Below are 25,993 nucleotides of genomic sequence, written 5' to 3' on the forward strand. Positions count from 1 at the left end.
TAGTATTAGTATATATATATATATATATATATATATATATATATATATATATATATTTATTTTTTAATGTCTTATTTAATAATTTATTAATAAGTATTTATTACTCTATTTTAAAATTTTATACATTTTAGTCAGTTTAATTTTTTGCTTTTTTTTAATCATTTTATACCTTTTTCTATTGGGATATTTTAAATTTATTTTTTAAGGTATTATTTTATATTTTAAGTATAAATAATTAGAAGTATAAAAATTTTATATCTATTTCTATTATATTATTAAATAAGTATTTTTATTATATTTTAAAATTTCGAAAGGAAATTTTTTTTAATTATAAATATTTTTTTTATTATTACTAGAATATATATATAAATATTTTTATATTAATTATTTTATATTATATTATTAATTAATTATTAGTTTATTAATATATATATTATTTATATACACAATATAATAAAAAAACCTTTATTAGATTAAAAATTATTATAAAATAAAAAAATATTATTATAATTTTCATTTCAATTATTAAGTTAAAGAAGTAATTTTTTGTTACATTTCATTATTTAATTATTATTTCAATTCAATAAATTACTCTTACTAATGTATTTCATCCTTTATTTTTTATAATTATTATTAAGATAAACTAAGTTCATCTTTTAGTTTTTTAATTTCTTCATTTTATTAATTAATTATTGTCTATTAGACTTTATTTTAATTTATTATTTAGATTTTATCATAGAAATTATTATCAGTTAAATTCTAAAATTCTTAATTATCATTCTGAAATTCAAAAATGACTTTATTTTATTTAAGAATATGAATATCTTTTAGTCTATTTTGCAAATTTTCATTTAAAAAATCAATTTATTTTGAAAAGTTAAACATTTTATTATTTTCTTCATTTTTTTCTTATTAAATTTCTATAATTTTATTTTCTTAACCAATTGTTTTTTCACATAAATTTTCGATCATATTTTCCTTTAGAAATAATGCGTTTTTCATTTATTCGATTTCTATTGAGAGCAAAATAGCTTCATTTTAATTTTTGAGTATTTCTTCATTTTATTGATTTATTTTTTAATTTAATTATTAATTTATTTATTTAATTTGTTCGTTTTCTGTATTTTTTTCTACAATTAATTTTTTGTTTTCTTAATTTAAAGTTTATAATTTTTCTAATTGATTATCCTTTTTTTTATTTATTTTATTTATTTATTAATATTTATTACTAAAGAATATATTTGCTTTGTTTATTCTTCGATTTATTTTTCTTTTTAAATTAATTTTTAATTACAATGTTAATTTAAGCTTATAATGTTATTTTTTTATGATTATAAGTCTTATGTTTATTACTTTAATTTGTTTATTTCTATGTCTTGATTTTCTATTTCTTTTTTATTTTTTTTGTTAAAAAATAAATTAAGATAAGAATTTTATTTTTTATTTAGTATACATATGTTTTTTTAATGTAATTAATCTTATTATTCTTTAATTTTTGTTTGCTTAATTTATATTATTTCTTTTAAATTTTAAATATCATTTTAAAATAATTCTATATTTTAAGAATCGTTTTATAATAATAAATTTTAAGTTTTAGCTTTTTCATTTTCAAGTATCATATTATTTATTTATTAGTTTAATTTATAAATTTCTTCTTATTAATTATTAATTTTATTTTAATATTTATTAGCGTTTTATTCCTAAAATTAAAAATCTTAATTATTTTATTCTAATTTATATATTTTAATATTATTTTTTTCAATCATCTCATTTTTCGATTATATAATCTATTTTTTTTTTATTTAAAAATAAAAATTATATTTATCTCTATTAAATTATTATTTTTACTTATTATAATTATTCAATTTGTTATTATTTTAAATAAAATTATTCATTTTCATCTCTTAAATCATCTAATTATAGATTTAATTAGTCAATAATTTATTAATTATCATAATATTTTTTTCTCCATTTTTCTACATCGATATTTCTTGATTATAGGTTATTTTTTAAACTATCTAACTCGGTTAATAATATATCTTTAGTTTCTATAATTTATTAATTATTTGATAATTATATTTTAATATCATCTATTTCTATTTGTTTTTATTTCAATTAATTAATTTGATTATCTAAATCGATTTATTATAGAGTTAATTATTCTTAAAATTTTTAATTAGTTTATTTTAATTCTTATATAATATTAATATATTCTTAGAATTTTTATTGATTTATTGCACTTAATAATTCATTATTTTCATTTCTTTATATTTATATATATTTTTTATTTAAAAAAATAAAATAAAAAAGTTTTTACTTTTTTAATATTTCTAGTTCAAATTTAGTTAATTATAGAGTATTATTTTATAGTTTTTCTTATAAATTTTATATTTATTTTTCTTTTTAGAATATATTATTATTTTATTCTTATATTTGTTTTTTATAAATTTAAATTTCGCTTAGCTTTTCTTATAATATATTATTGATTTTCTCATTATCATTTAATAATCTATTTATTTTATAAGATGTTTTTTTATATTAGTCTATTTATTAAGTATAGTATTCTATTTATTTAAGCTAAATTATTTAATTTTATTCCTATTATATTTATTTTTAAATATAAAATAAATATGTTATTTTATTTTTTGTAAAACATAATATGAGCATTTTTTTTATTTATCTTCTAATTCTGTTTATAAGGCTTTTATTATATTTTAGTCGTTTGCATCTTTTACTAATATTGTTTTCATTATTAATTAACTTTAAGGCTTTTCGGGCATATTATCAATCAAATTTATTCGTCTTTAGGGACTTTGTGCTAATAAGTTTACGTTTTTATTTGTTAAACCTTATAATAACTAGATTGGTTTAGGAGATAAACTATGTTTATTTTCTTAATCAGATATATTAATATTATATCTGTTTACAGTTAATTTATGATTGTTCATGTATTTTTATATATTTTAATAAATTTTTTAACAGAATTTATTTAAATTTATTTTTTTTATTTAAAATATATTATATTTTTTTATATATTTCATATTTTAATAAAATAATAAATAATACTCTTTTATATAAAAATAAATAAAAAAATAGCTAAATTTTATAAAGATAAAAAATATATTTGATTTTTCTTAAAAAATAGAAATATTTATTATAATATAGAATTTAAATAATTAAAATCATAATTTAAAAATATATAATATATAAAAAAGATATGAAAATATAAAAATATATTTATTACTTGTTATGATTAATTATTATTTAAATAAAATTTGTATAAAATTGATTCAATAGAAAAAGACTAAAAAAAGGTTATAAAATATATATTTAATAATAAAAAAAAAAAATTAAATAAATATAAATATATAAATATATATATATATATATATATATATATATATTTATTTAGTTATTATTATTTTTCTTTATTTTTTTTTAAATTATTAATTTAATTATATTTTTGTTTTCAAATTAAATATTATTTTTTCTACATTATTTTTTTTCAAGTAAATAATTATATAAAAATATTATAGAAATTACAATTGATTTATAATTTTTACATTTATCATATATAATAATATACTTGTATACAATTTGTTCAAATTATATTTTATTATATAAAAGAATATATATATTATAATTTATCAATTTTTTTTTTAAATAAGAAAAACATAATAAATGCATTAAATAAATGTTTTTTGCCCTATAACATATTAACCATAATCATAATTTTTAACATTATCAGAGAGACAATAAATATTTTAACAAAGAAATATTTAAACAAGTCAAAATATAAGTAATTTAATTCATGAATTAAGTATAAGCAAAAGACTATTATACATATTATTTTTAAGTTTTATTTTAATATTATTTTTAATTACTGCGTTTTTTTAATAATTTGATGCTTATACTATTTTTTTGTATATAATTTACTCGTATTTTTTTATATTGATTTACCGTAGAATTATTTTATTTAGAATTAATTTGAGAAATACTTAAACTTAAGGCAGTATTATGAGAATATAAAATTTAAATTAATTGCAAATTCAGTAAAATTAAATATAAAGAAGAAGAATTATGAGAATATTAAATGCAATTTTATATAATATTAGATAATAAAATTATATCGATTTGTAAAATGAAGGAATTAAAGAATCTGAATTAAATGAAATTAATGGAAAAGGTGTATATGTTACATAAAATTAATTAAAAGAAGAAGAATGTTCTATTTGCTTATAAAATTTTTAATAGTAATAGTAAATTAGAACACTTTAATGTAATCATTTTTTTCATTTATAATGTATTGATGAATGGTTAAAAAAAATATGTAAATGTCCTTTATGTAGAAATAATCCTTTAACAAAATAATGAAATAAACTAATTAACATGATTATATATATTTTTTATAAAATATTTTTTTTTATAGTTGTATATATAATGTTTTTATTATAAATAGTATATATAACATTAGATTAGTGATTTTTGATTTTTTAATATATAAAAAATATTTAATATATTTAAAAAAAAAATATAAATTTAAATAAATAGAAAACAAAAAATATAGTAAATAAAAAATAAATTAAAATTTAAAAAATAAATATATATATAAATATAAATATTTAAATTTGCAAATATGCAAATATTATTATTTTTATATTTTAATATATATAAAGATATATACTATGCTTATTTTTTAATTATTATTAATTTCTTTTTTTTTATTTTTAGCAATTATATTATAATCTATTATTAATCTTATTTTATATTTGTCTATGATTTTAGTTTATAACTATATAAAGAATACTTTGGTAGTAAAATTATTTTAATATTTATAATATTTCTATTATTATTAATATAATTATTTAATTTTTTTTTAAATTTTTAATATACAATTAATATTTTATATATAATTTAATTTTATTTAATATATCTTTTTATATTATTTAAATTTATATACATTTTTTCATATATATATATAAATATTTCATTTAAACTCTATAACTACTCCTTTTTCAGATTTTCCTGTAACAAATATACTCTTATTTATATTAATGCAATTTATTTCTTCCATTTCTTCAATTTAAAATATCTATTATACATTCATATTAACTTCAAATGCTAAAATATTATTATCTATTGTTATCAAATATTTACTTTCTTCAAAAAATTATCCATAATTTGCGAAAAGATTATTTTTTTCTTCGATAAGTTGACATTAGTTATCTTAAATTACGTGTATTTTTAATGTTTAATCATAAGAATTAGTCATAAGTAATTTTTAGGAAGAAACATTTATTATATGTATCCAATCTTAGTGTATTTTTTAAGAAAAAATAAACTAAATATTTCCTTATTTATCGATTTAATAAAAAAATACAGAACCTTCTTCAGATGAAACAACAAATTCTTTTTTACTAAAAAAATGACTTTTTAAAAACTTCACATTTTGTTAAGAAAAGGAGGATTTTATTTAAAAATTTAATATATCTATATAAAAAATTTCATCTATTGTTATTATTAATAAAAAGCTTTTAAAAATGTTTAAATTTTTTTCATGTTTTTCTATTTAAATTATTTGTTTAGGAAATTTTATATGATTTTATATTTCAAAATCATCCATATTTAGCATAAAAAGGTCGTTTTAAAGTGCTATTATTAATTTTTAGGTTGATTTTATATATTTTAGGTCTATAATAGGACTTTGGAAGTCTTTTTATGATATTATTTATTAGGTTTAGTTATTAATTTTTAAAAATTAACCATCCCAACCAGTTGTAATTAATTCTATTTTTTTTTTTTATTATATTATATATAAATTTATTTATTATTTACAATCAAATTGATTCAAATAAAGTATTTTAGAAATATATATAGATATAGGACTAAAACGGTTTGGATAGTTTACTTATTTATGTTATGTTTGGAGTATCTTTTTATTATTTTCGGTTATTTATTGGAGTATATTTATTTTATTTTCTTATATTTTTTTTGGGGTTTTTAGGGAGTTTTGGAAGGATAATTCTTTTATAAATATTTCGTATTTTTGTGTTTTTTGAAGTATTTTTTAAGAGTTTTTTTACATTTTTTTAGTTAATTTTTTTTAGAGAATTTATATTAGGTTTTAGTAGGTTTTTTCAAATTAAATGTATTTTTGGAATATTTATTTTATTTTTTAGCTTTAAATTTCTAAGGTTTTCGAATTTTAGTGATTGATTTCAATCATTTTATGGGCAATTTTATCATATTCATTAAGATTTTTTAATATTTATAATTAAGAAGCGTATATAAAGAAGTCTTGGTCTATTTAAGTTTCTATTTTTTGGATTATAATAGCAATTTAGTGTTTTAAAAATTATTTTATATCATTTTTTGCTTTTTCAAGAGTATCTTCATTTGTAAAAAACATATCTAAAAATTACATTATGTATATTTATTTGGATAAAGAAAGATATTCTAATTTAATGTATATATTTAATAAATAAAATAAAAAATAATATTTGAAAAAATAAAATTTTAGAAAAATAAAATATTTTTGATATATAAATAAGATTTTTATAATAATTAATAAATTTATATATAAAAATAAAAAGAATTTTATCAATTTTATCAATTTTTATGTATATATATTATAAACTTTATAAATAATAATAAATGAATTTTATAAATATATATATATTTATATATTTATATATTTATATATTTATATATTTATATTATATAATAAATATTTTATAATTTTTTATATTTATATTATATTTTAATAATATATAAATTATATGAAAACTATTAAAAAATTAAAAATAAAAAGACTTTTTTTAAGAAAATATATATTTAGATATTGTTTAATTATTTTAAAAAAAATTTCATTCAATACCAAAACTATCATTTCCTTCTAAAATAGCTTATAATAATTTTTTCAAAAGAATATTTTTACTTTCGTATTAAGGAAGATCTAATTAATTAAAACTACGCAAAAAAATAAAATAAAATAAAATAAAAAAATAGTTTTTACCATGTATGAGCAACAGGTAGATTTTAAATATCAAATATTTATTTGATTTCAAATCCAAATTCTTTAAAACCGCCAAGAGGCAATTTATAAGAACCGCTTAAGAAAAAGAGAAAATTTCTTTTCATTTTATCATCAAATTAATCAACTATTTCCCAAAACCATTTAATTTATTCACTTTATTCATTATATCCGCCACTATATTATGTATTTATTCTCATTTCTTAGACTATATATATATATATATATATATATATATATATATATATATATATATAAATGATTATTTTTACAGTTTATTTCTTAATTTCCTGCTATTTACATTCCTAATTCCATCCAATCTATTAAATATAGTTCGGATTTGGGGAAAATACTATAAAAACCATCCATAAAAGCTCTTATTTAGTCTTTTATTTATTAAATCATTATAAAATATAATACTTTTTCTATATAACTGTTTTTATTTTAATTCGTAACTTCTATATTTTTTCCATTTTTTATTAACTCAACTTCTTTATAATCATCAAATACATAATAATTATATCTATTATAAATTTAAAAATGAATAAATATTTTATTTTATTTTTATACGTAAAAGTCAAATATAAATCATCTACTGAATTTTCTTTTATCCAAAGTAAATTTTATGCCTATTATGGTTCAATGTCTTCTAAATCGGATATCTTTAAATTTCTATGAGTTAAAACTTTAAGAAAAAACTTTGCAAAATCAATTCCTACAATATATCTATTTAAAATAGCCTTTTTTGATATATATATATTTTACATATATAATTGATAATATAAATATTTACTTTTGCTATAATAATTCCTGTGAATTTAAATATAGTAATATTATCAGGGACTAAATATGAGAGTGGATTTGGGAAATGCATTAATTTTTTTTGTCCTAGTTTAAATAGTGCGTTATTTGGGTTAAATATTTCCTTTACTATACATGAATACCATTCTTTAGTTAAACCACTTTAGTCTATTCCTTCTTCGTTTTTGAATTTGACTTCGAATTGTTTTTGGATGATTTAATTTGCAGTTTATGTCAGTATTTTTTAGAATGAATTTTCAAATACACATTTTCTATTTATTTTTAAGTTTATATTTTCTAAATAAAAATCTTTTTTTTCAGATCTTTTTTTAGCCCTTCTTATGGCTTTTATACTTATAGCTAATATTCGAGTTTCTAGGTCTAAATGGTGAAGAATTTAAGGGTTTTTTTACACTACACGAATGTATTTTTAAAACAACTAGTCGCTTAGTCCTACGAAAAGCTTTATAAGATCACAAAAGCCACTTTCGAGTATATTTATAAGGGTAGGAAGGTCAAAAAGAGTGTTTTTTTGTTAATAAAATTAGATGTTTTCAATGATATTCTATTAAATAGAGGCTTATTTATTGATATTTATTTAAGGGATATCAGTAAAGGAAGTGGCTGTTGGTGTTTTTTTGGCAGTTTTATTTTGATAGTTTTCAAAATCGTAATATGGGTGGAGACTGTACATTAACTTTATTAAAGGAATATAAATTTCTATAATGGATTAAAGTGTTTATTTTTATTGGGCATTGCTTTGCGATTTCTGGAAGAAGTTTTAATAGAAGAAAAAAATATGATTTATTATTTAAGAAAACAATAGGAGGAGATTTTAATGTGAAAGTGCCTTTTTTAAGTCTTGGAAATAGTCAGAAATATTCTTGCTTGTTTTTGGGATATTTTTTAAAACTAGTCTTATCAAAAAACGCATGTTAGAGGCAAAAAATTTAAATGATTCATATATAGAGTTCTATTTTTAGTCTAAAATTATGTTTTATATGTGATTTAGGTGATGTTCAGTAGTTTAGAAAGATTAATCTTGGATACTTTTGTTTAATATAGGGATTATTTTTGTGTTTAAAATCTATGATTAGTATTCCGTGTATATTTAGAGCAGGTTTAGGGAATCTAAGAAGCTGTTTTAGGCATTTTTTTTCAAAAGAGAGATCTATGCGGTCCTCAATTTGAATAATTCTTAGCATTTGTAGTAGTAGGAGTAAATGTTTTGGATTGCTTAGGGGGAAAAATGAAACTTTTCGGGGATTTATAGTCTGTTAATTATATTAAGGATCTTAATATAGGATATTTAGATGTTTAAGTCGGAAAAATCGCCTCCAATGATACTTAGAAGGGTTTCTAGGCCTGTTTAGGGTTCAAAAAGGAGCATTTTTTGGGGTTTTTGAAAAAAAGATAGGGGAATTGTATATGAAAAATATTCTTTTTGAGTAAAATAGAAGGAGAAATGTTTTTTTTATGAATTTAAGAGAAGCTATTTGAAAAAAGATAGTGTATTATCAAAGAAAATAGAGTATTATTTGCCAAAAAGTTCCTTGTTTTTTTAATTGAGGAAAAAGTTAAAAAAAAAGTCATCTTCATCATCATTTTGATTTTGGTATTTTTGGAAATAAAAAGGCAATTTTAACAAAAAGAATAAAGTTTAGATGATTTAAGGACCATGTATAGGATTTATTAGTTCATTGCATATTATTTAAAGGTCAAAATCTAGAGAATAAAACGATTTTATAAGTTAAAGAATAGTTTCTTCTTTATAGAAAATTAAAGTATTCATAAAAAGACTAATTAATTAATCTTTTGAGAGTGTTTTTTATTAATTATTATTGTTTTTAGAAGATTTATTTTATTCTGCTTCTTCTTCTACTTCTTCTTCTACTTCTTCTTCTTCTTCTTCTTCATCTTCTTCACTTCCGTATTCGTCTGTATATATTGTTTCATCTTCTTCGAATGAATTTTCATCTTCTGTGTATGTTTCCTCATCATAAACTTCATCTTCTTAAGAATCTTCTGAGGAATTTTAGTCTTCTTCAGAACTGGAAAGGCTAAAAAGATCGAATTCACTTTCTTATTCATTTTTTGCTTTCTAATTTTTTTCTTCTTCTTCTTCTTCTTCTTCTTCTTCGTCTTCTTCGTCTTCTTCTTCGTCTGCCTTTTCTTCTTCGAAAAAATCGTCTTTGGCTTTATTTTTGTGTTCTTCGTCTTCTTCAGTATCATATTCTTTGATTTTATTTTCTAATTCATCATTTTTTTTTGTTTGTTTTTTTTGTTTGTTTTTTTGTTTCTTTTTAAAATCTTAAGGGAACTTCTGCTATAAATAATGTCTTAATGGATCTTCGGGATTTATTTATTGAGATATTTAAGTAAATAAGGTACGTGTTTATTGATTAGATTTCATTTCTTTTAAAATTTGTATTAACTTAGTAAATTATTTAGTATTTTTGTCTATTTTTCCTTAAAAATGATACTATAAGCATATTTATTCTCTCAATTCAATATATTTATTTAATTTTTCGGTTATTAATTATGCTTATTCATCGTCTTAATTTTCTAAGTCACTTAAAATACTACTATTTTCTTCGATTTCTTAAAAATCCTCACTTTTTTAGTCTTCTTCTTGATCACTAACATTATGTTAATTTTCTTTTTTTATTAAATTTATAGATCGTTTTTATTATTACAAAAAATTTTTTTGGTTGTTTTTTTAAGTTTTTTGTTCTTCATTTTCTTTTTCTTCTTTTTCATCAAAATTTGACCAATCTTCATCGTTTTTAGAACTATTTTAGTTTTTTTTTTTTTCTGTAATTTTTACGCTTTTTTCATCTTCGTCTAAACTAGACCATTCGTTTTCTGAGTTTTATTCGTTGTTTTTTTGTGTAATTTATTCGATTTTTTAATCAGGTTTTTCTTTGTTTTCTTAAATTTATTATGATTCGGTTTATTCATCTTTTTCTTGAATTTTTTCTTTGTCTTCTTCATGTGTTTTTTAAATGTTCTTAATTTGCATTTTTTATACTTAATTTTTAAATTCTTTTTTATCTGAATTGATCAAATTTCCCTTTAAAAATCCATCGTCTAATTCTAGGAGTATTATTTTGCCAAAATCTTCTATTTTTTCGAGATTTTATTTACTTAATATATCATATTATACTAAAAAATCATTATAATAATCCTAATTTAGTATTATTTATGAAACAAATTCCTATAGATCTTCAAAAACAGCATTTGAGAGTTTTTTGTTTTTTTTGGAGTTGTTTTTTTCGTAAATTTGACTATTAAAATATTCCAAATTCCATCTTTCAATTTTCATTTTATTTTTTTAGAAATTAATTTTTCTTCCTAAAATATTTAACATAATTCTTTATTTTTCTATTTTTTAAGGAAAAATTAATTTCATAAGTTCAATCATATTTTCAATATTTATTTCTTTTTCGTTTTATGTTTCTTCTAAAAAATACACTAAAAGTGTTTAAGTGTAAATTTCTTAAGTTTCCTTTTATAAAATACAGCCTATGTATATATTCTAAACTAAAAATTTCAATTCTAAAATTGATTTTTTACCAAGAATTACCTTTTTTAATATTTGTTCGATTTTTTCTATATTTATATATTGTTCTTATTATAATAAAAGATTAGGAAAAACATTAAAAAATACGGCTAATAATTCAAAATTATCTTAATCTATAATTTTTTGAATTAAAAATGGTAAAAGATCATATAGTGATTAGTTTTAGAAAGTCTTATTATCCCATAAGTATTTAGGTACATAAAAATATTTAGTAAAGATGTCCCAATTTTAAAATTGATTTAGTTCTTTTTTTATTAAAGAATTATATTTAAAATTTATACTTTTAAATTTATTAGAAAATCCAAAAAACACTTGCTTTTTATCTAGAAAATATATACGAAAATCTTTATGAGAAATTCTATATTATTTTCGGATAAAGAAAGCTCAAAAAAATATAAAAAATCATCTTTTTCATTCAAAAAAAAGGTTAAGTTTTAGTAAATTAATTCATTTAAAAATTTTGTGTTTATTTTTTGTTTTTTTCTAAAAATAATTTTTTAACTATACTTTTTTTCAATAAAATATCTTCATTTATTTCTATTTTGCCTATTTTTTCATCTTCAAGTATATTTTAATAGTTTAAAATTAAATCATTTCCATTTTCCAATTTTTAAAGGACTATTTGGAATAAAATTTTCCATTTATTTTAAACATTTTATTTCATTTCTTCTAATATGAGTATAATATGGTATTATTTTTATATTTCTATATAAGAAATTTCATCTTATTCTCCATTTAAATAAAATAAAGACTCAATTAAAGCTTAAAAAATTTCCTTTTTTTAACCTGAATTTGCATATACTAAAACTATGAGATTTTTGAGAATTTACAGTACATTTTATTCTGATATATTTTCGAAAAAAATGGGTATTTATACAATGATGAGATTTTGGAGATTTTTGTGTATTTTTTCAAAGTTTTTTCCTATTAAAATTAAGTATTAGAGTATATTTTAAGTATAAATTAATATAATAAAGTGCTAATTTTATCCATTTATTCGATTTTTAGTTAACTCTGTAAATATTTGAGTTCTGGTTTAAAATTTGGGCTTGAAAAAATAAATGTTAAAGTCAAAAAATATAATTTTTCGTTTAAAATTTCTATATTTTTTTCATTTTATGGTTTATTTTAGACTATTTAAGTAAATAAAATCAATGTTTTTTCAAAAAAATGATTTTTAATACATAAATTTAAAAAAAACTATTCGAAATGATTTTTATCTTTTTAATCAAAAGAATGGCTTTTCGAAAAAAAAAAACCTATTTTTTCGAAAATAAAAACTAGTTAACATATTGAAAAATCTCCTATATTCTAAAGCAAATTGTAAAAAAAGGAAATTTAGTAATTTATTAATTCTTAGTCGTTTTACTGAAATTTTTTAGTATTTTTTCGATTATTATATGTAGAAATTCATTAAAATAATGCAGTTTTTTATTATATTTAGTCTATAAAAGTTACTCGTTTTTAATCTAATAAGTAAATTCTTATATAACATAGCCTCCGAAAGCTAAAACTTACTCTAGAATTGAAATATTTCCTTTTTCTTTATCAACATAGGCTAAATAATTAAGTAAATTCCAAAAAAAGGATGTTTTTTAGACTTTTTCTGATATATAATTATTTTAAGGAATATAAGAAAAAAGCTGTTTTTTGGAAGAAAATAAAAAGAAGAAATTTGAAGATAAATTTTCTTTTGAAAAACTTATTTTTTTTTCGATATTTAAAATTAGGTTTTCTTCACTAAATTATTCATAGAAAAATTTCAAGTCATTTTTGATTAAAAAAAATTTTTAAAATTCATTCAAAAAACGAAAAAAAACCTCAAAAAGTTCTTTTTTTAATTAAGGAAAATTCCGCATTTTTTTATTTAATTTTTCGCTTAAATTTAATATGTTTTCCCACATTTTTTAGTGCTTAATATTCTCCCAATATACTACTCTTTGATATAAAAAAGAATATTTTTGGTCCGTTTATATTATTTAAGGGTATTTTTTGTATAAAGAAAATATTAGTTAATATTCTTTGGATAATTTTTGTAAAAAAAAAGCCAATTATTTTTCTAAAACTTATATAGCATATGCCGCATTTTCTTTTTTGACAAATTAAATATCGAAATTGATTAATTATAAATGCCAGAAATTACAAAAATTATATTTAATATACAATTTAGTAACTATTTATCTGAAATTTTCATTCTAAGAAAGGACTTTATCAGTACAACAGCTAATGTAGTTTTGAAAATAATTATCTATTTATACACCTGAATATAAAAATCCAGAAATCACATTATCAAATTACAAAACCTTATTTTCATGTTTCCAACTATAATAATTTTCAATTTAATCCACATTAGAAGAATGAAAAGATATATTTAAAAAAAAACACAATACTGATAATATAGATGAGTTATTATTTTAAGGAGGAATACCTTAAATTTATATATTGGGAATATATTCTTAAATTTCTTCATTATTAATTTTTTAAGAATTATTTAGAGAAAAAAAATTATTTTAGTAATTGTATTACGTAGAAGGATTTTATTCTATTAAAATAAATATTTTTTCAACTATTAATTAAGTAATGTTCTATGGCGAATAAAAAAAATTACTAAGAAAATCCTCGTAAATTTCATCAGAAAAATCTTGTATAAAATAGAAATAGGATTTAATAACAAAATAAAAAGTTTCACAATTTACAATTTAATTACTTTGTTAAAACAAAATATATATATATATATATATATATATATATATATATATATAAATATTAATATATTTTATACTTTTTTTTTATATATATATATATTTACTTATAAATTGGCAAATTTTTATGATCTTCAATAAATTCTTTTATTTAAGATGAACATGATTATATCAAAATTGTTACCATATCGTTTTTTAGATATTCATGGAATATTTCATCACTATAAGATATATACATTTCTATTAAATTGGGACTAAAATTCCATACTTTATTTTAGGAATATGATAAAAATATTTTTTTATGAATTAATATTTTTTTCTCTATTAAATTAATTATATCTTATCTTGTTATTTCTTTTTCGTTTTCAATGTAATTTTTTAAAATGAATTTTAATGATTCAATACTGAGAGCACTTATTTCAATTAAATCTTTTATATTTTGTGTTTTTTCTATGATTTTTTCTGTTAATTAATGTTTTTTTCTTTTTTCTCATCAAAAATATTATATATATCTTCTAGTTTATCATAAAGGAACGTCTCCAATTCAAAAAAAAGAGGACTTTCTATATATTTTTTAAGGTTTATCTCATTTATAAATAACTTTGAATAATCCATATTTGCTAAAAATTCAATAATTAAAAAAAGACTTTCTTTATCGTTTTAATATTTACAAATAAAGTCATATATACCTTAGAAAAGCTCTTTTATTCCTTATTTTTTACATTTTAAAAAAAGAAGACTTTTTTATTTATTTTTATATTTTCTTTTTTCATCATCATATTCTTTTTAAAACAATTATTATTAAATAATAAATTTCTTAAATAATTATATATATATATATTATATATATATATATATAAATATATTATTTATATATATATATATTCATATTTATTTATTTATTTATTTTTTTATATCTATATAATTTTTTTACTTTATGTTAATAATGATAAAAGATTAAGTATATAAAAATATGGTGAATTTAAGAAATCTTAATTATATAAAAATTTAATATATTTAACTAAAACAAAAATAATATATTCTTAATTTTCATATTAAGAGAATTCTTTTTTTTATTGAATTCTAAAAGATTATCTTTAATGTATTATTGAATATAAAACATTGAATTTTCTTTCCAAAATATATCATTTTAAATAACTTTTTGATTAAATTCTTATCTTTTTATTTCTCTAATTTATTTTTCTTCTTTTTCCGGAAAACTGGCATGTAAGCATTAATTAAATAAATTTATTAAATCTTCTTTTAAACTAGAAATATTTTAATCAAAAAAGGAAAAAAAACTAAAATCTAATTTCTTTATTAAAATTTATATTCATCTATATGCATTGCTTTATAAATTTGGTATAATATTTCCGGGCTTTCGGCCAAAAGGAATATTTTTATGAATTTTATATGCACTTCATTTAAATAATCTTTCATTCTATCCTCACCCCACCTATATTTTCCTGTTAATAATAACCAGCAATAATTATTTAATAGTTTTGTGATTTTTTCTTCTGTTTTTTAAGAAGGCTTTTCAATAGTTCTCTATTCTTGGAGTTCTTATATCAAATCTTTTAATAATTTTTCAAATAATTCAAATAAAGATAAATATTTTATTCTATTTAAGGGATCGTAATTTAAATCGTGGAATGATTTTTCTTAAGTCTCTTATAAAAAATAGTTAAAAGCATCTTCTGAATTTTTTATTTGTATTATTTTTTGTAGGTTTTCATGATAAGATTATTCACTATTCTTTATTTATTTATATTGTTTATATTTATATTTTTTTTAGCTTTTTTTACTGTTATAAAAATGTTCTTTTTAAAAATAAACTTCTCAAGATATTTGTCTTTAAGTAATTACATATAAGATATGTATTTTTTTTATATTATTAATTTTTTATTTTTTTTTTAATTATAGATGTTATTTTTTTTTTATAAATTTATATCATATACATTACAAAAATAATAAATCTTTAAAAATATAATATATTTTATTAATTTTATATTATACAAAATTTATTTAATATTTATTATTTTTAATTTTTAATATAAAATTATTTTTTTTAAAATTATATGATTTCAATTAATTATATATACATATACATATGTATATGTAAATATAAATATATTTATATATATATATATAAATATATATATTATGTTTGTAATTATATACTTTTTTAATATTTATAAGTTTTTTATAAATATTATATATATTTATTTAAAAAATTACATTAAATAAATTAAATATATCTTATATTTTTTTTCATGTTTTATTAAATTAATACTTAAAGCATATTAATAAATAATATTAATATATAAATTGTATTTCATAATATCTAATTTTAAATATATAATATTATTATTTATTTATTTTAATCTCAATTTATTATACATCAATTAAATATTAATAAAATAAACTATTTTTTATAATAAATTAATAATAATAATAATAGTTTATAAAAAAATAAAAAAGATTTTTTAAATTTATATTAACAACTAAATTTAAAAAATGCATTATCATTATTAAAAATAAATATAAAAAGTAAAAATAGTTTATAATGTTTTAATTAAAATACTTTTAATTTATTTATTATTAATTTATATTTATTTAAAACAAAAAATTATATTAAAAATAAAAATTTATAAAATAATAATAACAACAAGATAATTAATTTTTATGTTTTTTTTTTAAAATTAAATTTTATATAATTAAGATAAAAAATGATTATATTTAATATTTATAAATTAATATATATAACTCATATTACCAAAAAAGTGATATAAATTAAAAAATTACCACATAAAAAATAAAAAAAAATTAAAAAGTTTTTTAAAAATAAAATCTCATAAGAAATACAATAAAATTTATAAAAAAATATAAATGGGTATTAGAATATTAAATTAACTCCCTTGTACATTAATATATTCATGTTCTTCATTTATAATAGGTTCTCTAATAATAATTATAAGTATTCTAATATATTTATAATTCCTTGATAAATATTAATAATATGATTAAACACTCCAAAACTGGATATAAGACCCAATAAACGGTTTTTATTTAATTGAAAATTAATAATCTTGTAAATAAGAATAAGATTAATTATTTTAATATAAGTAAAAAAAAGGGGAAAATAATAATAATTATATATATATTAATAAAAATAAAAATAAATAATTAAAAATATAAATAAATATAAATATATTGTTATATTATTTATATAAAATAATATATATATATAAATATTATATATATATAAATATATATAATACATATATTATATTTAGTTTTTAAGGTATATTAAATGGGTGTAGATGCTATCAAAATAATTAAATAGACGAGAAAGAATGCTGTTCATTAAAAACTATATTAAATGATTGCTGTAATGGCCAATAAATTAATGGTATTTCTCCTTAAAAATTAAAAAAAAGCCCTTTACGATAATAAATATGTCTAAAAAGAATATCTAATGCCAACTTTAGATAAAATCATTAATGTGTTAATAATTAAAAATAATGTTTTTCAGAAGAATAAAATGAGGATTTTTTTTTTTGTGTTCCATAAAATGAAGAATGTCCTTTTAGAGATATTTTATTTTCAAAATAGAATCCTGATGAGACTAATTATAATATGTATATGAAAATTCCAGGTTCTGATTTTTCGATTTATGTATCTTTTTTGAAATAAGGAGTACTTCCATTAAGCGAATTTAGAGTTTCAGGTGGAAAAGGAGTATGTTTTAATAATGTAAAGCCTAATGTAGATTATTAAAAGAAATATTTGCTTGATCCGAGGGAAGAATGTAAAGAAATAGACAGTAGATTTAGAGAAACAGGTTTATTTTTTTCAGAAAAAGATTTTTTTGAGGCTAATGATTTATCTAAATAGTTATTATAGATATTTTAGTTTAGTTTTAATAAAGAAGAAAAATATAAATTATATTAAAGATCATATGTATATATAAAAAAATAATGTAGACATTAAATAGAAGAATTTTTTAAGTAAAAAAATTAAATGGATATATGTAAATTTTATAGTAAGATTTTAATGGGAAATTGTGTTTTTTTGGGAGGAATTTTGATTTTTTTTGAAACTTGGATTGGCTTTATTATAATTAAAAAGAAAAAAAAATATTAGAAAAATATCGAAAAAAAAAATGAAAATATTTGGTGGGGATTTATTATTTTTAAAGAATAGACTAAAAATAAAATTAAAGCTTTTTATATTGTAAAATTTCTCCTTATTTTTACCTCGAATATTATTGTTAGTATTTATGCAAAAAATAATTTCCAAATGTAAAATTTTGTCTAGTTTTAAATAAATAATAATTGTTTGGATTAAATTAGTCTTTTTTAATTCAAAAAATTTCAATAAATCTTAAACTCGAAAATACTCGCTGGGCTTTTGGCATTTGTATGGCTTTATTTACTTACAGAACCGAATTTTTGTTATCTATTTAGTAAAATTATTTGCCCGAAATTTAATAGATTATTAAATATAAAATAAGACTAATAATAAGAAGTTTAAATTCCTATTGTGGCTTTACCTTAACCATAAAATGAAAATAAATCATCAGTTTTTTTAGTTAATATGAATTTATTTAATTCTTTAAGAATAAATTAGTCTAATAATTTAGAAAGAATTTATAATTAAAATATAGATAATAATAAATCGGATGACTTTATTAAAAATGATGGTTCATATAATAATTAAAATTAAGGAATTTAATAAGAAAATTTTAGTGAAAAAAGCTAATTGAAAATCAGTGTTATTCCTTAATCTTTAAAATATGTTTTTTTTGAAAAATAATAAAATTTTACAAAAAAGGCTTAATCATGTCCAATTAAATGATTTTTTTATTTGTATATATAATTATATATTTGATTATTAAATTTTTTCTTTATAATTTAATATATTCTTTTTATAATATATATTATATTATATTATATTATATATTTTTTAATAGAATTTATGATTGTTTATATTTTATCTAAATTAAACAAATAATAATTAAATAATATTTTAATAAAATATATATAATTAATAATAACAATTACAAAAAAAGAAAAAAATTTTTAAGAAATTATTACATTTTTTTATTTGATTAAGTTATTTAAAGATTAAATATAAAAAAAGTTTAGAAAAATAAAAAGTAATAAATACAATGCTATTTTTTTTTATAACCTCTTAATTTATAATAAAAAAAATTCTTATCATTCTAATAACAAAAAATACTAACTTTGAAATGAAAATAATATTAATTAATGTGGAAATAAAATTAATATATAATTAAAATAAAATTATATAAATATCTTAAAATATATATAAATAAATAAATATATATAATAATATATATATATTTATATATATATAATATATAAATATATATATATTTTTTTTTTTTCAAGATTAATTTTATAGTATGCTCTTAATTTTTTATTTATTTATTTTTAAAAAGTTATTTCTTTTTCTTTTTTTTAGAAATTATATTTCATATTCTATTTCTTTTTTCTATATATTCCTTTTTTTTATTATTAATTTATATATAATTTATAATAAACAATACATATGAAATTCAGTTTATTAAACTTTCAATAATTATTAAGGTTATATATTTTCTATAAAATCAATAACTAATTTTAATTTTACGAGACTTAATCCAGCCTAATTAATTTTAGTTTCTTATTTTAGAAATAATTCTAAAAAACTTTTTTTAAAATAAAATTAATATAAACATATAAATAATATTTATATATATATATATATATATATATATATGTTTTACTTTATATTAGAATACATTCTTTAAGGAGATGCTTTTAATAAAACATAAATATATAATATTTTTTGAATATCATTTTAATTATTCTATGTTATTTTTATTAAACTTTCAATCATATTAATATAATCGATTATACAATTTAATTTTTCCAAAGGACTATAAGCATAATCAATTTAGTTTAAAGCTTTACATTGATAAAAAAAAATTATATAATATATATATATAAATATACAATTTTTATTAACTACATTTAGCTGCTAAATCTAAAACTTCATCAACTCTATTAGTTTTATCAATATCTAAATGATCATAATTAATCCATTCTAGAGTTTTTATTCTACAAAAAAAGGCTAAATCTTAATAAGTTTTTTCTTTAGGATATATTCTTTTATTTTTTATATAAAAAAAAAAAAATTTAAGTAAATTAAACTTTTAGTATATTTTTCTAAGTAATATTTTTTCAAAAGTATCTTTTATTTATTTTAAATTATTATTAATATAATTAGTTAATCTTTTTTATTTTAAAGTCTAAATAATAATATCAAAAACTTCATCAAAAAATTTAAAAAACTTCTTATTAATTCCAAAGTTATCTTTTCCATAAAAAATACATTATTTTACTTCTGGTAAATTGCAAAATATTTCCACAAAACCATTTAAATTTTCACAATGGAAATTTTTATCAACACTTTCTTGTTTTTTCTATTAACTTATATCTAATCCTCCTTAAGTTAAGGATAAAAAAAATTCAAGATTTTTCTGATTATGTACACAATCGTTTATAGATACTATTTGGATTTGTTTTTCTTCCTCATTTTCACACATTACTTGATTGTTTTAAAGCTTTTTTCTAGTTCCAGTTCGTGTAGTTGATGAAGTTATACAGTAACTCAATTATAGTGTGTTTATTGTTTCTTATAAAATTTTAATTATGATTTCTTTATTAATTCTTTCGGTTAATTCTTTCAGATCTTTACTTTTTATATTTATTACTTATCTAGCATTTAGTAGTTTCTATTTAAAATTATTACTTAGTGATTTAAATTTGGTAAATCTTAAGGAAAAATCGTCGCTTAGTTCTTATAAAAGAATCTCAAAATTATTTTAAATGTATTTTTCGGGAAGTTTTGACATAGTATTTTATAAATATTCAGCCTTTAAAGATATAGGAATAGAATCAAAATAATTTGTATGTTTTAAATTAAAAGTGTAATTCTCCTTTATATTTATAATATTGTATTTATATGTATATGTATATATATATATATATATATATATATATATATATATATATATATATATATATATATATATATATATATATTACGTTTCTTATTAATTTTAGTATTTCTTATATTTAAAGGTTTTTTTATCCAAGAAAATTTTAAATATCATTTATTTATTCTATATATATTAGTATTTATAATAAAGTATTTTTAGTTTTTAATATTATCTTTTAAATGTTTATATATATTTTTATTTTTTTCAATATGATAAAAAATTTACTTGTTCTTCTTCAGGAATATTTTCTTTAATAGCATATTATTATTAATATTAAGTTTAATAATTAGTCTCATATTCCGGACTTGTTTAAAATTAAAAGAAAGTAGTAAAAAATTAAGAATTTTTGACTTCTTCGTCTTTTTTTTCATCAAATAAATCTTTTCTTCTTTCAAATATTTTCTAGTCTTCATTACATATAAATACATTTTGGGCAAATTTAGTGATATTTTTAATATTTTAATTACAAAATTCTTTATTATTTTGAATTAAATTACATATAACTTAAATATTTTCAAGACTAATAAAAATACAAGAAATAGAAATATCCTAATTTTCGTTTTAGAATATATCCTGGGCAGAAATTCCTTACAAAATTTAATCTAAATAAATATTTAGAATATCTTAATTATCCTTTATTATCTAATTAAACCTTTAATTCTATTCATCTAAGTATATTTTTTCAAGTACTTATTTTATTAAATTTAAATTTTTTTCGTTTATTTCGCTAAGCATATTTTCTTGTTTGAAATTATCGGAAAAATTCAAAGCTGGAATAAATAAAAACTCGAATAAGAATTGACATATAATTTATTAGATTTTTTTTTTTGTTATTTCTTAAAATTTTTCTTTCAAGTTTAATTCGATTATTTTGCATATAATACGGATTTATATAGGAATATTTTTCTCGTTTTTTGTGATATTATCTATAATTAAATTAATTATATTTTTTAGCTTTTCCATATTTTATTAATATATGTTTTCTATTTATTAATCTTCACTTTGAAAAATAAATTTCTTCTCGTTTTGTTATTAGTCTTTTTCGACTTGTAGTTGCTTGCTTTTTGTTATTATTTTATCTAAGTTCCTACTTATTATATTTTCCAGTTTTTTGGGTTCCTTTAAATCAAATTTTCTTAAGTATTCTTCGTATATGAGATATTTTGGGAATATATAGGCGGTTTATTCTTCTATATTTTCTTGTTACAAATATGAAAATAAAGAATTTTCTTTTTTAAAGTTTCTTATTTCTAAAGCATTACTTGTTTTTGATCTTTGGTTTTTGTATTTGATACTTTTTTATTTTTTAAAATATTAATTTATACTTTTTATTTACTCATCTTAATTAATATTTATTTATCGAAATTTGTATATAGCTAATAAAGGATTATTAAATATTTCTTTTATATAATTTTAAAATTCATCTTTTTAAAAAAAAATCTCAAGAACTTTTTTTAATATTTTAGAATCTAAAAACTTTATATCATTAATATTTGAAGCTTGTTCTATATATGACTTTTTTTTATAATAATATATATATATAATGATTTTGAGATTATAATTTTTATTTTTTTTAATATTGTAGAAAAAAGCTTAATAATAAAAAGAATTAAAAGCAATTATTTAAAATTGATATATATATATATATAATAATAAATAAATATATATATATATATATATATATATATATATATACATAATTTAATATAAAAATCTTATACCTTTATAAAAACTGAAATGAATTTTAGAACCTTTTAATTTAATTTATTTTCATCTAAAAACTCATAAAAAAATGTATTTAAAATTGTTTTTAATAAATTTTCTATTTTTTAATCTTAATATGAATCTTTTCCTTCTTTCAATATTAAATTTGCACAAAATTCTTGGTTCTAAGATATATTAAATATTATGTTTCTTACAAAAGACTCACTGTCTTTTAACAATTAACTATTGCTTATATGAAAGTATTTTTTCGAAGATTTAATATTTGTAATTTATTGCTTTTTTTTTATTTTATTTAAAAAAAAAATCTTTATTATAATTTATATAGAATTTATTTTACTAATTAATCTTTTAAATCAATATATGTAATATAATTTTTGTAATAAATTTAATGAAGATTTTGAACTTCTTCTTAAAGTTTTGCTTATTAATTACTTTCTTTAATATAATAAAATGATTTATTTAATGAATTTCTTTTAATATTTTAGTTTTTTTTATTATAAAACCTGAAAATACCAAAGAATATTCTTCTTTTAAATATTATTATTGATCATTCCAATTTTATATTTTGATAGTATTTAATTCTTAAATATCCATTTTTTATATTATTAAGAATTTATTTTTTAATTATATTTTGTTTAAATATATATTATAATATATATATATCACACAAACAAAAAATAGTAATAATAAATATTATTTTTATATAAAATATAAAAATATCTCATTAATCTGAAATTTTAGTTTATAATCTTTTAATTTTATTTTTATCATCAATATTAATCAACTATTTATTAATAAGAGATTATTTTATTATTTATAATTATTCTTTTATCCTTTAGTTATTTGTTAAAATATTTTTCAGCATTTTAAAATAATTGAGAACAGAAGATTGTAAATCATTTGCACTTATAGGATTTTTACAAATACTATTTTTGAATGAAATACCTAATTATTTTTTTGATTACTAAAGCATTTTTCTATTATATATAACTTTCTTTTCTTTACAGACTATTGTGTAATTATTATGAGGAAAATAATTTGTAAATTCTTTTATTTTATCAAAACCTACAATAGAATAAAAGAATTAATAATTTAAATATAAGTCATTTTATTATTCATTATAGAAAATATTATTATAATTAATGTTATTATTTAATATATTATTTTTATCTTAATTTATAGGATATTAAATATTATTTATATTTTCTTCAATTTTCAATTATGTTTATGTTAATAAATTATTTACAAGTTTTTTATTTATTATATAATTATTATTATTTGTAATAGATTATAAATTTATAATTTTTTATTTAAATAAATTATTTGTTAAAATTGTTTTTAAAGGCTATTAAATATGATAACTTTAATAGTTTTGTTCTTAATTTAAAAATTATTTAAATTCTAATAAGTTATTATCTAAGTTTTTATCTATTTAATTTTTAGTATAGTTTAAATTATTAAATATACTTTATTTAGACTTTATATATAAAAAAAAATAAAATAAATAAACTAAATACTATAAAAAAAGTAGATGCAAAAAATAATATATTAAAAAAAAATAATATATTTATATATATATATATAAATATATATATATTTATATATTAATTTACTTTATTTATTTTATTATTTTCAAAAAATTTTTATTTATTATTAATATCTTTAAAAAATTCTATATTTTTTGTCTATATATTTTTTCTTGAAAATGAGGTTATTTTATTAATATTTTTTTTTTTTTAATTTATAATACATCTTGTCCTTCAATTGAAATAATCTATGAAATTCTAAAACTATTCGATTTTTGTCTATAACCTTTATTTTTTTTTAATTAATATTTATGTAAATATTCTAAACAGTTTATTTCGTTTAAATTTTGATTGTTTTTTTCTGATATTTATTTTTTATATTTTAAGTCTTTTAATTCTAACTAGAAATGTTATTTTTTAGCCAGACTGCTTTATATTTTTATACAATCTTCGATTTTTATTTATTAATCACTTTATTTTATACATTATTCTTAAGAATTAGAAGATTATAAAGAACTACTTGAAGAAGATGAAGTTGTTTTGTGTCTATGTTATTACTCATCTTATGATTCTTCATATTCTAGCATGTATTATTGGTCTTCTTCCTCTTCTTCTTAGTATTCTTCTGAAAGTAAGATTTCTTCGTCTTCTTCCTCTTCTATGAGTATTTCCTTTTATGAAGAAATTATTAGTTTGGGAGTTTCTAGGAAGAAATTTTTATCAGTTTTGTAATTTTATTTATTTTTTATTTCGAATTTTTCCTCTATTATATTTATATTGTATTATCCCGAAATATTTTTGCCATTTTATTTCAATTGGATATAAAATTCCCTTATTTTTATTAGTTTTTTCCTTATTTTATCCTTTTATGACAAACAGTTTATTTATTTATTTTTTCTCTAAAATAAAGTCCTTCATTCCTTTCATTGGGAAAAGAACGTATGTTTTTATGAATAACATTTCCTTTGTACATATTTAAATTTATATATGGACAATTTATTATAGAATGTCGGAATTTTTTGCAAACTGCGCATCTAATATTTATTTCTTCTTTATAAAATAATACTTCATGTCGAATTTAACAAAATTTTTCCTGATAATATAATAATAAATATTATATATATATATATATATATATATATATATATATATATATATATATTTTACATAGTCTTTTGGATATTATTTTAATATTTGTAAGAAATATTATTATGTATAATATATTAAATGTGAAACTGTTAAACTTTTAGCGTTAGTATTTCTTGATTAATCAGTAAAAAAATTTTGTTCTCCAAATAATTCTCCTTTCTAATATTTTTTTTTTTTTAAAATAAAAATTATATAAATTTAAATAAAAAAAAAACATTAATAATATCAAATGTATATTTATTATTATTCCCTTCATTTATTTTTATATGTTTTTCTAAAAATAATTCCACTTATCCTTTATTTACATAAAATATTTTATGATCTTTCTCACCTTTACTAAAAATGACTTCTCCTGGTCCATAAAGTGCTTCTTTTACTTAAGAAGCAAGTTCATTAAGGAAT

General features: G+C 16.3%; 2 protein-coding genes across 2 annotated transcripts, besides 43 other annotated features; both read right to left on the bottom strand. All coding sequences in view use genetic code 6, as the record gives it.

Moving 5' to 3' along the window:
* The first annotated feature begins 9 nt into the window (after positions 1-9).
* Positions 10-56: a microsatellite.
* A 259-nt stretch (positions 57-315) lies between these two features.
* Positions 316-350: a microsatellite.
* A 12-nt stretch (positions 351-362) lies between these two features.
* Positions 363-415: a microsatellite.
* Positions 374-415: a microsatellite.
* Positions 391-441: a microsatellite.
* A 620-nt stretch (positions 442-1,061) lies between these two features.
* Positions 1,062-1,109: a microsatellite.
* Positions 1,110-3,190: 2,081 nt separating this feature from the next.
* Positions 3,191-3,237: a microsatellite.
* Positions 3,192-3,232: a microsatellite.
* A 121-nt stretch (positions 3,238-3,358) lies between the features above and the next one.
* Positions 3,359-3,404: a microsatellite.
* A 439-nt stretch (positions 3,405-3,843) lies between these two features.
* Positions 3,844-3,881: a microsatellite.
* A 33-nt stretch (positions 3,882-3,914) lies between these two features.
* Positions 3,915-3,964: a microsatellite.
* A 912-nt stretch (positions 3,965-4,876) lies between these two features.
* Positions 4,877-4,924: a microsatellite.
* Positions 4,901-4,959: a microsatellite.
* A 1,529-nt stretch (positions 4,960-6,488) lies between these two features.
* Positions 6,489-6,531: a microsatellite.
* A 7-nt stretch (positions 6,532-6,538) lies between these two features.
* Positions 6,539-6,590: a microsatellite.
* Positions 6,568-6,708: a microsatellite.
* Positions 6,663-6,723: a microsatellite.
* Positions 6,668-6,754: a microsatellite.
* Positions 6,755-6,757: 3 nt separating this feature from the next.
* Positions 6,758-10,247, bottom strand: IMG5_189580 (ubiquitin- hect domain protein, putative; the record flags this gene model as incomplete). Its single annotated transcript, XM_004025160.1, has 6 exons — positions 6,758-6,969; positions 7,016-7,241; positions 7,306-7,556; positions 7,604-7,773; positions 7,827-8,531; positions 9,717-10,247. The coding sequence occupies 6 exons, from the start codon at positions 10,245-10,247 to the stop codon at positions 6,867-6,869; spliced, it is 1,986 nt and encodes a 661-aa protein (XP_004025209.1). The 3' UTR covers positions 6,758-6,866.
* Positions 7,243-7,290: a microsatellite.
* Positions 9,699-9,758: a microsatellite.
* Positions 9,945-10,013: a microsatellite.
* Positions 10,097-10,139: a microsatellite.
* Positions 10,098-10,139: a microsatellite.
* A 3,891-nt stretch (positions 10,248-14,138) lies between the features above and the next one.
* Positions 14,139-14,192: a microsatellite.
* Positions 14,193-14,945: 753 nt separating this feature from the next.
* Positions 14,946-15,003: a microsatellite.
* Positions 14,946-15,004: a microsatellite.
* Positions 14,946-15,018: a microsatellite.
* A 1,194-nt stretch (positions 15,019-16,212) lies between these two features.
* Positions 16,213-16,281: a microsatellite.
* A 451-nt stretch (positions 16,282-16,732) lies between these two features.
* Positions 16,733-16,772: a microsatellite.
* Positions 16,744-16,781: a microsatellite.
* Positions 16,782-17,279: 498 nt separating this feature from the next.
* Positions 17,280-17,332: a microsatellite.
* Positions 17,287-17,324: a microsatellite.
* A 4-nt stretch (positions 17,333-17,336) lies between the features above and the next one.
* Positions 17,337-17,411: a microsatellite.
* Positions 17,338-17,411: a microsatellite.
* A 1,646-nt stretch (positions 17,412-19,057) lies between these two features.
* Positions 19,058-19,082: a microsatellite.
* Positions 19,083-19,446: 364 nt separating this feature from the next.
* Positions 19,447-19,521: a microsatellite.
* Positions 19,522-19,863: 342 nt separating this feature from the next.
* Positions 19,864-19,906: a microsatellite.
* Positions 19,907-21,151: 1,245 nt separating this feature from the next.
* Positions 21,152-21,234: a microsatellite.
* Positions 21,235-22,042: 808 nt separating this feature from the next.
* On the bottom strand, positions 22,043-22,977 carry IMG5_189590 (hypothetical protein; the record flags this gene model as incomplete). Its single annotated transcript, XM_004025161.1, has 2 exons — positions 22,043-22,706; positions 22,913-22,977. 2 exons carry the CDS (start codon positions 22,975-22,977, stop codon positions 22,043-22,045), a joined length of 729 nt encoding a protein of 242 aa, XP_004025210.1.
* Positions 22,824-22,886: a microsatellite.
* A 513-nt stretch (positions 22,978-23,490) lies between the features above and the next one.
* Positions 23,491-23,544: a microsatellite.
* Positions 23,545-24,477: 933 nt separating this feature from the next.
* Positions 24,478-24,521: a microsatellite.
* Positions 24,522-24,529: 8 nt separating this feature from the next.
* Positions 24,530-24,588: a microsatellite.
* Positions 24,589-25,541: 953 nt separating this feature from the next.
* Positions 25,542-25,604: a microsatellite.
* Positions 25,605-25,993: the final 389 nt, after the last annotated feature.

Source organism: Ichthyophthirius multifiliis (genome assembly GCF_000220395.1).
Source record: "Ichthyophthirius multifiliis unplaced genomic scaffold scaff_1120509251364, whole genome shotgun sequence".
In the NCBI taxonomy this organism is placed as follows: domain Eukaryota; phylum Ciliophora; class Oligohymenophorea; order Hymenostomatida; genus Ichthyophthirius; species Ichthyophthirius multifiliis.